Source organism: Doryrhamphus excisus, chromosome 10 (genome assembly GCF_030265055.1).
Source record: "Doryrhamphus excisus isolate RoL2022-K1 chromosome 10, RoL_Dexc_1.0, whole genome shotgun sequence".
In the NCBI taxonomy this organism is placed as follows: Eukaryota; Metazoa; Chordata; class Actinopteri; order Syngnathiformes; family Syngnathidae; genus Doryrhamphus; species Doryrhamphus excisus.
This window is the reverse complement of record NC_080475.1, coordinates 10743056-10756892: the sequence shown is the minus strand read 5'-3', so window position 1 is coordinate 10756892 and position 13837 is coordinate 10743056. Positions and strand designations below refer to the sequence as shown.

The 13837-nt window shown below is 44.7% G+C and overlaps 2 protein-coding genes across 6 annotated transcripts; one reads left to right on the top strand and one right to left on the bottom strand.

The window, feature by feature from the left end:
* Positions 1-573: 573 nt before the first annotated feature.
* On the bottom strand, positions 574-9564 carry LOC131137658 (sentrin-specific protease 7-like). 4 transcript variants are annotated; one of them, XM_058085854.1, is made up of 20 exons: positions 8681-9564; positions 6961-7039; positions 6843-6889; positions 6630-6767; positions 6267-6420; positions 5960-6200; positions 5731-5882; positions 4303-4336; positions 4025-4228; positions 3549-3772; positions 3424-3488; positions 3231-3347; positions 3049-3168; positions 2012-2104; positions 1864-1931; positions 1752-1792; positions 1635-1678; positions 1486-1554; positions 1270-1420; positions 574-1193 (listed from the first exon to the last, which is right to left on the bottom strand). In XM_058085854.1, the coding sequence occupies exons 1-20, from the start codon at positions 8692-8694 to the stop codon at positions 1065-1067; spliced, it is 2184 nt and encodes a 727-aa protein (XP_057941837.1). In that variant the 5' UTR covers positions 8695-9564; the 3' UTR covers positions 574-1064. The 4 variants fall into 4 exon arrangements, with proteins under 4 accessions (XP_057941837.1, XP_057941838.1, XP_057941836.1 ...); XM_058085855.1 differs by lacking the exon at positions 8681-9564 and adding an exon at positions 7787-7877; XM_058085853.1 differs by lacking the exon at positions 8681-9564 and adding an exon at positions 7344-7420.
* ftcd (formimidoyltransferase cyclodeaminase) lies at positions 7585-12829 on the top strand. 2 transcript variants are annotated; one of them, XM_058085891.1, is made up of 15 exons: positions 7585-7724; positions 8737-8836; positions 8958-9141; positions 9204-9332; positions 9401-9489; positions 9551-9730; positions 9831-9968; positions 10745-10876; positions 11106-11167; positions 11741-11867; positions 11932-12093; positions 12163-12206; positions 12274-12412; positions 12470-12565; positions 12629-12829. In XM_058085891.1, the coding sequence occupies exons 2-15, from the start codon at positions 8783-8785 to the stop codon at positions 12710-12712; spliced, it is 1620 nt and encodes a 539-aa protein (XP_057941874.1). In that variant the 5' UTR covers positions 7585-7724; positions 8737-8782; the 3' UTR covers positions 12713-12829. The 2 variants fall into 2 exon arrangements, with proteins under 2 accessions (XP_057941874.1, XP_057941873.1); XM_058085890.1 differs by lacking the exon at positions 7585-7724 and having other exon boundaries at positions 8665-8836.
* Positions 12830-13837: the final 1008 nt, after the last annotated feature.

Here is a 13837-nt window from a genome sequence, read left to right as displayed (position 1 = left end):
TGCTAACATTAGCATGTAAACACATAGCATAATAATGCCAAGTGTTTAAATATGTGTCTGGCTATGAAAATGGCTACAATGCCACTTTGCTAATATTAGCATGCTAGCAATGCTAACATTAGCATGTAAACACATAGCATAATAATGCCAAGTGTTTAAATATGTGTCTGGCTATGAAAATGGCTACAATGCCACTTTGCTAATATTAGCATGCTAGCAATGCTAACATTAGCATGTAAACACCTTGCATAATAGTGCCAAGTGTTTAAATATGTCTCTGGCTACGAAAATGGCTATAATGCTATAATACTAATGTTAGCATGCTAGCAATGCTAACATGCTAAATGTCCTGAATGAGTTGGAAGTAGCCAGAAGCTAGCTAGTAGCTAGAACTCTTTAGATTTTGGACCAACCCCAAAATGTAATGGCTGCAACAATTCCTGAACATTTCATCAAAATCAAGACTTTTGAACATGGAAAAAGACGCCATGTATGTTTTTCACACTTGATATTTCATACTTTGCTATTCATTTTGCTATTACAGACGTATGATATAGATGTTTATAGGTGTGTAAGTTCATTGTATTATTGTTTGGGTCGTGAGCACTAGCAATGAAGTGAGTAAATATTGTATTAGCAGACCAAACACGGCTGTGATTCAATCTCCTCCGCCCACATCAACATAGGTGGACATCTTTTATTGGATAATCAGCTTAATAGACGCCAGGGGGTAAAATACTCAAGTGTGCCCCCATGGTGCATGTTTGACTTTAGAGTCCGGTGGCTGCTTAAGGACAAAGATTATTTTTGGAGTTAGGGATACAAATCCTTTAATCTTTCCCTCCCATCGTGCAGATTAGACGAGGCTAGGACGGCATCAGGACCTCCAGCGTGGAAGCCAAGAGTATTCTGACCACGCTGCTTCCTGAGTCAGTCTGTCAAATTCCTATCAATGACTCTTAGGCAACATCTGGAAGGGTCAGCAAGAGGCTGGTGTTGCCGTAGCAACATCGGTCTACATCACGGCTATTTGAACGAATAAAGGAATACGAGATGAAATGCCTTCAGGTCTGTGATTGGCTCTTGTGCAGCCTCATGATCAAGTGTCTGATCTCGTCGCGCTTCTGTCGTGCCTGTTGTCGTGGAAACCAGTTGAGCAAACACAGAGGGAGGTCAAAGTGCACCACGGGGTTCTGAGGAGCGAAATAGCGTTTTATGGTGTGAGTACGACGTGGCGGTCATGTGACCGTGCGGACATCCGTGCATCACCTGAAGGAAGCTCTCCACGTACTGCAGGAGGTACAAACCACAGTCGCTGCTGTTGTCCTGCCGTGGGACGTCGCAGCTGCAGCTGTGCATGCTGTCCGAGGAGAAGACACGCCGCTGCTCCCTGCGCTCCTCCCACTCCACCTGCAGGTAGCTGCACACACCTGATTGGTCAGCGCTTCTGATGTGTGGGATTCTTCTAGAAAAGGAAAAGCTCACTCTCTCAGGAGCTGGCAAACACGTTGACGCTGCTGCTTTTTCAGGGAATCCATCACCAGGATGCATGGCCTGGAATACGAGAGCAGACGTGTTGATTTAAAAGGAGCCGTGTGACAGACATCCGATCCCTGGCGTCCGTCTGGACTCACCGTGTCAACACCACGCCCCTCCTGCAGCCTTGCTGCGTACACGCCTGCAAACAGACACTTTACTTCCTCATCCCGCCGCCGTCTACGCCATCATACCTTTCTCTAGTCCGTGCTTACCGGCTGATGCTCTGATCCCCTACCGACGAGCTCCGATGCATCTAAGACAGGAGATGATGCAATCGCTTCGCTGACAAGTGACTGATTGACACACGATGTGGAAATGACTTACTTGTTCGCAACTCATAACCAACGCCGTCTTGGCCGGGGAAACAAACCACCGCCAGGAACCAGTGTGCACTGCGGTGCAAAGTACATGAAAGTACACCAAAGTACAACCGAGTACACCATGACGCGGTGACGGGGAAAAGATGTCTTACTCCTCGTTGATGGGCACAAACAGGAAGTCTTTGCTGAAAACATCAACATGGCGAGTCCACGTCTTCACTCCCTGGTGTCTTCTGTAGGGATCCCTGATAAACACATACACACAGCAACGTATCATGTACTCTTCTGTATGGATCTCTGATATCAGCACACCATGTACTCTTCTGTATGGATCCCTGATATCAACACATCATGTACTCTTCTGTGTGGATCCCTGATATCAGCACATCAGCAACGTATCATGTACTCTTCTGTATGGATCCCTGATATCAACGTATCATGTACTCTTCTGTATAGATCCCTGATATCAACGTATCACCTACTCTACTGTATGGATCCCTGATATCACCACATCATGTACTCTTCTGCATGGATCCCTGATATCAACGTATCATGTACTCTTCTGTATGGATCCCTGATATCAACGTATCATGTACTCTTCTGCATGGATCCCTGATATCGTCACATCATGTACTCTTCTGTATGGATCCCTGATATCACCACATCTTGTATTCTTCGTGTGGACCCATGATATCAGCACATCATGTACTCTTCTGTATGGATCCCTGATATCAATGCATCATGTACTCTTCTGTATGGACCCCTGATATCAATGCATCATATACTTTTCTGTATGGACCCCTGATATCAGCACATCATATACTCTTCTGTATGGACCCCTGATATCAGCACATCATGTACTCTTCTGTATGGATCCCTGATATCAGCACATCATGTACTCTTCTGTATGGATCCCTGATATCAGCACATCATGTACTCTTCTGTATGGATCCCTGATATCAGCACATCATGTACTCTTCTGTATGGATCCCTGATATCAATGCATCATGTATTCATCTGTACGAGTCCCTGATATCAATGCATCATGTATTCATCTGTACGAGTCCCTGATATCAATGCATCATGTACTCTTCTGTGTGGATCCCTTATATCAATGCATCATTTAGTCTTCTGTGTGGATCCCTGATATCAACATTTTCACATGAAAGATGATACCAGTCATTCTTACGCGGTATCAGCGAGGCTTCCAGCACAGACTTGCTGTCTGCTGAGCTGCCTGAAGAAGAAACTGCTGAAGACGTGACTGCGCTCCGCCACAGCACGCCCCCCGCCCTCCAGCAGGAGATACCTGCAGGAGGACAAGACTTAGTGGTGGATGGCTTAGACGATTGATGCTGCCTGTTGACGTACTTGAGGTAAAAGTCGATAATGATGTCGTTCAGGAATTGGCCCTTTTCCAGACAGGCCAGGTCCTCCTTTGTCACTGTGATGCGGCCTCTGGAGGGTGCTGGAGGATACTGAATCAACCTGTGCGGCAAACAAGGTCACACGGGTGCTGCGATGATGATGATGATGGCTGCTGTGGTTAAGTTGAGTATTTCACCTGGTGGTCGCCTGCATAGCAGATGACTGCTTTGTGTAGCTTCTCATTCCCGCATTGCGCACCTCCTGGAACGCAAACACAATCTCACAATCCAGCCCTGCTCCTCCCCGAGACGACAGCCTTACCGGCGACTGGCCCAGCAGACCGAGGAGGTGTTCATCCAGGGGGGGCGCCAAGCTCTGGAGGAGCCGTTGGCAATCATTCCAGTCAAGGGGGGAGGTCGGGTGACCTGCTGAGGAGGAGCGGCTCTCCTTGAACTCCGTCGTCTCCAACATGGATACCAGCAGTGCGGCCTGGATGTCAGGAAGATGCTCTGCCATCAGCAGCAACAGGAAGGAGCAGGCAGGACCTGGAAGAAATAATTCTAAACATCTGAAAGACACCACTAAATATTCCATTGCATCAATGGTTGATAATAAAAACACAGCTTATTATCTTGGATGCTGATGGCTCAGTCAACTAAGGGTTCATTTGTAAAGATGGGAATCTAACCTTTCTTTTGGTAGCTTCCATGTTTATATAGCAATATAACACCAATGGCTACTGAGGGATATCTCTGGGCTTGAAAGAGTTAAGTGGATTGGAGATGAATGTGTCGTACCCGTGGCGGCGGCGTTGTGAATGATGGCCATCTCCCTCTGCAACATGTTAGCCTGAGCGTCCGTCACCCACAGGAAGAGCAACGAGGGGGCCCGCCCTTCCACTTCATCCAGCAAAGTTCCGCCTCGAGCGACGCCCCCGCTCCATAAACCGTAACCTCGCACCTGCGACGCCACAACGGTGACGTCGCCTTCTTCCCTTCCGACTGGACAGACGCAGCAGCACATCATTTTCACATTTTCAGCGCACAAAGGTGAGGAGGGATACAAAGCTTGGTACCTTTTAAAGGAAGATGGATGCCGCTTGATGTAACCTAGACACAAAGACACCAATGTTCCATTACAAGAACATTCCTTCCCTACGGGACACACTTGTGTCATGGAACAGGACTCCAGACTACAGCTAAATGTTTGGAATGATGTCGGAAAGTTAATTCTTCATCTAGTCGTGCATGTGGTGTCATTATTATGTAGTCCAGGTTGGTTAGAGAAAGTACACTGGAGGATACGCAGTCACCTTCTTCACCTTTCCTACAGGCACCACTCCTCCTGGAAGATCTACTGCATTTGGGGAAACTTGAGGGGCAATTACATCACAAATATTACTCCTATCTATATATGTAGATTGCTAATGTTTGCAAGCAACACATAGCATAATAGTGGTAAGTCTTAATATACTTGTCTAGCAATGACCATGGCTAAAAATGCTACTATACTTATGTTAGCAATGCTAACATTAGCATGTAAACAGTGTTTAAATATGTGTCTGGCTATGAAAATGGCTACAATGCCGCTTTGCTAATATTAGCATGCTAGCAATGCTAACATTAGCATGTAAACACATAGCATAATAGTGTCAAGTATATATGTGTCTGGCTATGAAAATGGCTACAATGCTGCTTTGCTAATATTAGCATGCTAGCAATGCTAACATTAGCATGTAAACACATAGCACAATAGTGCCAAGTGTTTAAATATGTGTCTGGCTATGAAAATGGCTACAATGCCGCTTTGCTAATATTAGCATGCTAGCAATGCTAACATTAGCATGTAAACACATAGCACAATAGTGCCAAGTGTTTAAATATGTGTCTGGCTATGAAAATGGCTACAATGCCGCTTTGCTAATATTAGCATGCTAGCAATGCTAACATTAGCATGTAAACACATAGCATAATAGTGCCAAGTGCTTAAATATGTGTCTGGCTATGAAAATGGCTACAATGCCGCTTTGCTAATATTAGCATGCTAGCAATGCTAACATTAGCATGTAAACACATAGCATAATAGTGCCAAGTATATATGTGCCTGGCTATGAAAATGGCTACAATGCTGCTTTGATAATATTAGCATACTAGCAATGCTAACATTAGTATGTAAAGATATAGCATAGTAGTGCCAAGTGTTTAAATATGTGTCTGGATATGAAAATGGCTACAATGCCACTTTGCTAACATTAGCATGTAAACACATAGCATAATGGGGGCCAAGTGTTTAAATATGTTTCTGGCTACAAAAATGGCTATAATGCTACTATGCCAATATAAGCATGTAAACATTATTATTATATTATATTATATATATAATTATTATGTAGTCCAGGTTGGTTAGAGAAAGTAACGCAGTGTCAATGGGAAGTGCATTGTGCTAGTTATGGTTAGCCTGGAGCGTATTTCCTGTTCCTGTTGATGTAACGGCATGTAGTCACCATCATCTTGCCGTTGGCAGCAGCATGCGCCAGGCCGGCGTGAAGCAACAAAAAGTCCAGTTCCAGGAAGGAAGGATGTCCCCATGGAGTTGTGTCAATCCAGCTGTTCTCGTCACCTTCGCCATGCTCGTCTTCCTCACTGGACAATACGACTGGAAGAAGAAGAAGAAGAATGTGTGTCCATAGTTTGCTTTGGAAGGAAGTTGGATGAAGTGTTTGCTGGACTCACTGGGTCTGGACTTGTCCGCTTTCCTGCGACCGGGATGAAAACCCGCCAACCTGCTGCTTTTCTTTCTCTGTCTGAAGGCCATCCAGCTCCTCCTGTCTTCCTCGCCCGGTTCTGCATCGGCTTTGCTCCTGCTGGACTTCCTGTTGTCTCTTCCTCCGGCAGGGGTCATCTCCAGCAATTGAGGGGACATCACTGACGAGGAAGAAGATCCGCAGTGGTCTGCATGGTCATCTGAAGCACACTGAGAAGAAGCAGCAAATCTATGAAGTCAACCGCAGACAAAGACTTCATAACCTTTCAACTTCACCTCCTGCATCCTAACAGATCTCATCCATGTCGTGTGTCCTGGCGAGGACGACGCCAAGCTCCCATCACGCATGTGTCCTCTTAGCCCAGCAAGAGAGTCATGCGCCTCCACAGATACACTTTCATTAGGTGAACAAGCTGTGTGTGGGCGCCATCTGGTGGACGACATGCACAATACAGGCCTGGTCAGTGATCAGTCAGTGAATTGATAGTGGAATGGTCCACATGTACAGCTGCAAATTCTTCTCTGTACATCTCCTTAATATTTGTATGCTTTCCACAAAATCTGCTTACATGTCAATGATGCCAGCCTTATTAAATAGATGAAGATCACCATGGAGCATTCAGGACTAACCAAACTCACCCATGGGACAAAGAAATTGAAGATTCTTCCAGTGGCGGCTGCAGTTGGCTGTCCTCGTCTATTCCTGCCCAGTAATTGGTTGATGTGCTTGGTCTTGTCAGTCCCATCAGTGTTTTGACGGCTTGTTCGAAATGCACGCTGAGACAAAGCAGAAGAAAGACTCCAGAAACACCGAAACATTGAACGTGGTGCCCGGAGGAGGCCTCTACTGACCTGTGTCCAATTGGTGCGGTTCTAACATGGCTCCACTCGCCATCACGCTTCAGCCAAAAAGAAATATAAAGACAGTATTTAAATACTTGCAAAAACTTCACAAGACAAAAACCCTCACCTTGTCAGGGCCGGGACTCTGGAAACGTTGATGGGCCAAGTCAAATGTTGTTGGCTTCTCAAAAGGAGATGTCATGAATCTGAAAAAGGGTCACAATTAATTGACAATAAAGACACTGATACTGTTACAACAATAAGAATGTTGCAGAAACAAACACTTCAATACTATAACTCAATGAGTAATAACTAAGTATCTCTCTGTAGAACCCATTACATGACTAAAGACGAGTGTCACTGTGTAGAAACTTTAACGACGGTTAACAATTAGCTAGCTAGCTAACTTGGCAAGTTCATAAACATAGATAGACGCCACATCGAGCGCTGAGCAGTACGTCAACGTCGCCGCCATATCGGATGGGTCAAGACTGCTGTAAATGTATTTACTTCCATAAAGAGCCAACGTGATTGTTTTTGAACAATGTAGCTGTGCTTGTTTTCGGGGTCATTGTTTTCAACTGTGTATTTTAGCGTGTGTAAATGTAGGAACGAGAGGAATTAACTTAAATTTCTTTATAGAATGGCGTTTTATCAGTCAGTGCATCGACTTATATTCATTTACAGTGCAACCTGACTCATCCAATATGGCGGCGACTTTGACGTATCGCAGCAGTGGACAAACCCACTCGATGCGGCGTCTATATACAGTATGTCTATGGCAAAGTAAGTCAATCTAGCTAAGCTAGCCAGTGGAATGAAAGCAAACCCGTGAAACCTCCTGCCTGCCTTCACGTCGTTCCAACAAATGCTAGTATAGTCTCTCCATACGTATGTATATCCGGTTGTTACTGTTTTCTCCTTCTGGGGGCAAATTATTATGAGTATATTACCATTATTTCACAAATATGCTGTGACTCTGCCGTTTGTCGCTGAGACGCGTAGCTGCACAAGCTAACTACGAAATGACGTATTGCGTAGACTACGGAAGTTCAGTACGTCTACGTCGGTGTAACGTTTAGGGAACAACAGAGTGTCGTAAAAAGGGAATTCCTAACCACAACCCATTATAGAACTACAGTATTTGAATGATTTATGATGGTGTGGAATTAATCATATATTACTTGAAGAGTATTTCTGAACCCATCACATGTTTTAATTTAATCAACTCTTCTATTGATTCTAAACAAATACCATGACCTGTGTGGGGCAAATTACTTTAAAAATGTAATAATTAGGCCTTAAAACAACTCACTTTGTAACTCTTAATGTGGAAGTCCCATTCGCTGCATATAAGTGTGCCCGGAAGTCCCCAAAAATACTCTTAAAACAGGTGAATGCAACTTAAATGACGTGGTGCCTTTGAACGCAACTTCTCATTGCTGATAACCTGTTAAAGCGGTATTAAAATGTGGTGCAACTATGAAAAAAAATGAATTTCAGACACGTGCGCTATGTTTTAGCTTAGAATGTAAACAATTCTCAGGTCCATGGTTGAAAATTGAAATGTAAAGAATAAATGATAAAAGTTATGATTACGTAATACAGTAACATGGAACGCACAAGCTTGACCTTCAGCTTGCATGTCAAAGACTTGGAGTTGATGTTCAACCAACACATGACCTCTGACCTCCCCAGAAGCATGTTTTGTGTTTGAAGAGCACAAGGGGCGTGACCTTTGCTCGCTGGTCAGTGGTGTTGTTTTGCGACTTGCTGAATGTTTGATGAAGAGCACGTAAACAATCATCTACTGGTAGTCTGCTTGCAGCACGCAAACACACACTAACCTGCAGGGGTGCATCTGTTAATGATTCAGCCCTGTATGGCTGTGTGTGTGTTTCAGAAAAGAAGTGAGTCGTTCGGGTAGTTCCTTTTGGAGTGAAGACATCATGGCTCAACTGGTCGAATGTGTCCCAAACTTCTCAGAGGGGCGGAATCAAGAGGTGAGTTCTTGTCCTTCATCATAAGCGATTGGTGAGGAACATGTGAGTGGATCTAGATGCTGGTCTCCTTGATGGTTTCCATGTTTAGCTGATCTATAAGAAAAGATGAAATGTTTTCCAGGTGATCGATGCCATTTCGGCGGCCATCAGCAGCACACCTGGCTGCAGCCTCCTGGATGTGGACCCCGGAGCTTCCACCAACCGCACCGTTTACACTTTTGTGGGTGCGCCTGAAGCTGCGGTGGAAGGCGCTCTGAACGCCGCCCGTCAGGCCTTCAGCCTCATTGATATGAGCAAACACTCGGGTGAGTCCGCAACGTCCACAGAGACACACAACATGTACATTTTCATGTGTGTGTGTGTGTAGGGGAGCACCCTCGTATGGGAGCACTGGACGTCTGTCCTTTCATCCCTGTCCAGAATGTCACCATGGAGGACTGTGTCCGCTGCGCTAATGTCTTTGGACAGAAGTTGGCGTCCTTGCTGCACGTGCCTGGTCAGACGTTGCACCATAAAAAAATCCCACATGAAAATGAAAAACTTGAAGCACTTGTGTGTCGTCAGTGTTCCTTTACGGCGAAGCAGCACGCAGCGAGTCCAGGAGAAGTCTTCCGTCCGTGAGAGCTGGCGAATACGAAGCTCTAGCAGACAAGGTGACAGCCCGCTTGCCTTTCTTTCATGTCTTCTTGTGATAACATCAGCTTTGTTCTCCAGCTTCAACAAAAGGAGTGGGCTCCGGACTTTGGGCCCGGCAGCTTTGTGGCGTCTTGGGGCGCCACGGTGACGGGCGCCCGAAACTTCCTCATCGCCTACAATGTCAACATTATTGGCACCAAGGAGCAGGCGCATCGCATCGCGCTGAACATCAGGGAGCAAGGACGGGGCAAAGACCAGGTGCATGCTGGGAAATGAAAGTGATATGATAGACATGATAAAGCATAGATGATGATGATGATGAGATGAAAGCGTGATACGATACACGTGATGATATCAGCCAGGGTTGCTGAAGAAGGTGCAGGCAATAGGTTGGTACCTGGAAGAAGATAACATGGCTCAGGTGTCCACCAACATCCTAGACTACCAACATACGCCCCTCCACTGCGTCTACCAAGCCATCTGCAAGGACGCCCAGGTACGTCCGTATGACACACATGTTCATTACGTCATCATATGTCATCACCATCTCATATTATGATACATGATACCATGACATCATTACGGTGCCATCATGTCATGATACGAGAATGTCATAATGCCCCAATGTGATGACGCCATGGTATGATGATGTGATGATTCCATGGTATCATAATGTGATGATATCACAATGTGATGATGCCATGGTATCATGATGTCATGAAGTGATGACGACATGGTATGATAAGGTTATGATATCACACTGATGATGCCATGGTATCATAATGTGATGATATCACAATGTGTTGACACCATGGTATCATGATGTGATGATATCACAATTTGATGACCCATGTATCATGATGTGATGATATCACAATGTGATGACACCATGGTATGATGATGTGATGAAATCAAAATGTGATGTCATGGTATCATGATGTCATGAAGTGATGACGCCATGGTATGATGATGTGATGATATCACAATGTGATGATGCCATGGTATCATGATGTGATGATATCAATGCGATGATACCATGGTATGATGATGTGATGATATCACAATGTGATGATATCACAATGTGATGACACCATGGTATCATGATGTGATGGTATCACACTGATGATGCCATGGTATCATGATGCGATATCATCACACTGATGACGCCACGGTATCATGATGTGATGAAGGAACAGGAGGAATAAAGCAACCTTCATGGAAGTAAGATGAGATGGCGTTCCATCCGCTGACGACTTCCGCTCACGTCTTCAGGATCTCAAGCTGCCGGTTGTGGGCTCTCAGATCGTTGGTTTGATTCCTCTCCAAGCTCTTCTGGACGCTGCGGACTTCTACATCCAAACACAGCAACTTTTCATCCTGGAGGAGGAGCACAAAGTGCGGCTGGTGAGAATTCATCATCCTCAAGGCTGTGTTTCCAATGGAATACTTGCGTATACTGTAGTACACTTCAATACAGATAAGCTACTGTAGTACTCTTTCAAAAGTATTGTGGATGTACCCACAATATTGACTCAAAAGTTAAGTGTAAGTACGCAATGGCACCAATGGGAAGCAGCGTAAGAGTTCCTTGCTTGACGGCTTCTAACCATCTAAACCTCTTGTGTGTGGTCAGGTGATCAACAAGCTGGGTCTGGACTCTCTAGGACCTTTCAAAGCAAAGGAACGAATCATTGAGTAAGTTTGATGATGGAAGACCTGTACATGTTCCATGCTAATAGTGCAGGACGTGCACATGTTCCATGCTAATGCTGCAAGACGTGCACATGTTCCATGCTAATGCTGCAAGACGTGCACATGTTCCATGCTAATGCTGCAAGAGGTGCACATGTTCCATGCTAATGTTGCAAGAGGTGCCTATGTTCCATGCTAATGTTCCAAGAGGTGCACATGTTCCATGCTAATGTTCCAAGAGGTGCACATGTTCCATGCTAATGCTGCAAGAGGTGCACATGTTCCATGCTAAAGCTGCAAGATGTGTACATGTTCCATGCTTATGCTGCAAGACACGCACATGTTCCATGCTAATGCTGCAAGACGTGCACATGTTCCATGCTAATGCTGCAAGACGTGCACATGTTCTGTGCTAATGTTGTAAGACGTGCACATGTTCCGTGCGAATGCTGCAGGACGTGCACATGTTCCATGCTAATGCTAAAGGACATGCACATGTTCCATGCTAAAGCTGAAGGACATGCACATGTTCCGTGCCAATGCTAATGCTGTAAGTAAGATGTGTGATGTGTGCAGGTACATGGTGAGGTCACAGAACGACGGCCGCCTGGCGTCGCTTCCCCTGCAGCAGTTTGTTCGAAGCGTTGGTGCTCGGACAGCGGCCCCTGGCGGAGGATCAGCGTCGGCCGCCATCGCCGCGCTGGTACCGAGGTCTTTGCCCGGACAGTGTGTTTGACATGGTTGTCATGGTGATGCGTGTGCCACAGGGAGCGGCGCTGGGCGCCATGGTGGGCCAGATGACGTACGGCAAGAGGCAGTTTGAGAGCGTGGACGCCGTGATGAGAAGGTTGATTCCTCCGTTCCATCAGGCCATGAATGAGCTGCTGGACATGGTGGACAGCGACTCTTCTGCCTTCAGCGCTTACATGGTGACCATTCACTCCATCCATTCAACTGTCATCAACAGCTCGTCTTCTCATTTGTCCTTTGGACCGTAGGCAGCGCTGAAGATGCCCAAAAACTCTGAGGAGGAAGTCCAAAGGTAGACAGGCTTGTTGTCACGTTGTGGCAGAGAAGAATGATTTGAAGGTCGTGTTGCGTCCTGACAGGCGAGAGGCGGCGATGCAGGATGGCCTGAAGCGAGCAGTGAGTGTCCCGTTGGCCCTGGCCCAGAGAATCAGTGTCCTCTGGCCGCCCCTCAAAGAACTTGTCCTTCATGGAAACATCGCCTGCAAATCAGATGCTCAGGTGTGTAGCCGTGACATTTGAGGAGCTTGAAGGAACGCTCACCTGTGCGACTTCTAGGTTGCGGTCAAAGCGTTGGAGACGGCGGTTTTTGGGGCATACTATAACGTCATCATCAACCTTAAGGACATCACAGACCACACTTTCAAGGTGGAGGTAGGTGGCCACACGTGGACGAGACTCCCGTCTCCACACCTTACCTTCTGTCCTGTGCTGCAGACTCGCTCCAAAGTGGAAGCGCTGTTACAGGAAGCCAAAAGCTGTGCCGCCGCCATCCTCCACGCCGCAGATGGGCGGACCTGAGCGTTGAAAATTCCCACAAAGTACCAGTGCCTTCTTGGAGCGTGCTACATGCTAAACCATACCAGCATCAACACTTGTAATACTTAAACTGAAATATTAAAAAAATACACTTTTCAACTCCAGGAGTCATGAAAATGTCATTACCTGCTTCCTGTGGAACATACCTTTGTTTGTCAGGAGGTTGAAGCCCACCAGACCAGATCAAGGCATCACGTCTTCCATTACTTCAGCTTTGGAGACAATGATTGTTTTTTTCAGAGTAACATTTATGTAGCACTTCACAACATAAATATAAGACATGTAACCTAATTGTAACATTCACAACATCAATATAAGACGTGTAACCTAATAAGACATTTACAACATCAATATAAGACGTATATCCTGAAAAGCCATTTACAATATCAATATAAGACGTATAACCTAATAAGACATTTACAACATCAATATAAGACGTATATCCTGAAAAGACATTTACAATATCAATATAAGACGTATAACCTAATAAGACATTTACAACATCAATATAAGGCGTATAACCTAAAAAGACATTTACAACATAAATATAAGACGTATAACCAAATAAGACATTTACAACATAAATATAAGAGGTATAACCTAATAAGACATTTACAACAAAAATAAGACGTTTAACCTAAAAAGACATTTACAACATAAATATAAGACGTTTAACCTAATAAGACATTTACAACAAAAATATAAGACGTTTAACCTAAAAAAACATTTACAACATAAATATAAGACATATAACCGAATAAGAAATTTACGACATAAATGTAAGACGTGTAACCTAAAAAGACATTTACAACATAAATATAAGACATATAACCGAATAAGAAATTTACGACATAAATGTAAGACGTGTAACCTAAAAAGACATTTACAACATCAATATAAGACGTATAACCGAATAAGACATTTACAACATCAATATAAGACGTATAACCGAATAAGACATTTACAACATCAAAATAAGACGTATAACCAAATAAGTCATTTACAACATCAATATAAGACGTGTAACCGAATAAGACATTTACAACATCAATATAAGACGTACAACCTCTTGGGATCCTGTACACCGGCCTTGGCCAGCGGTGACAT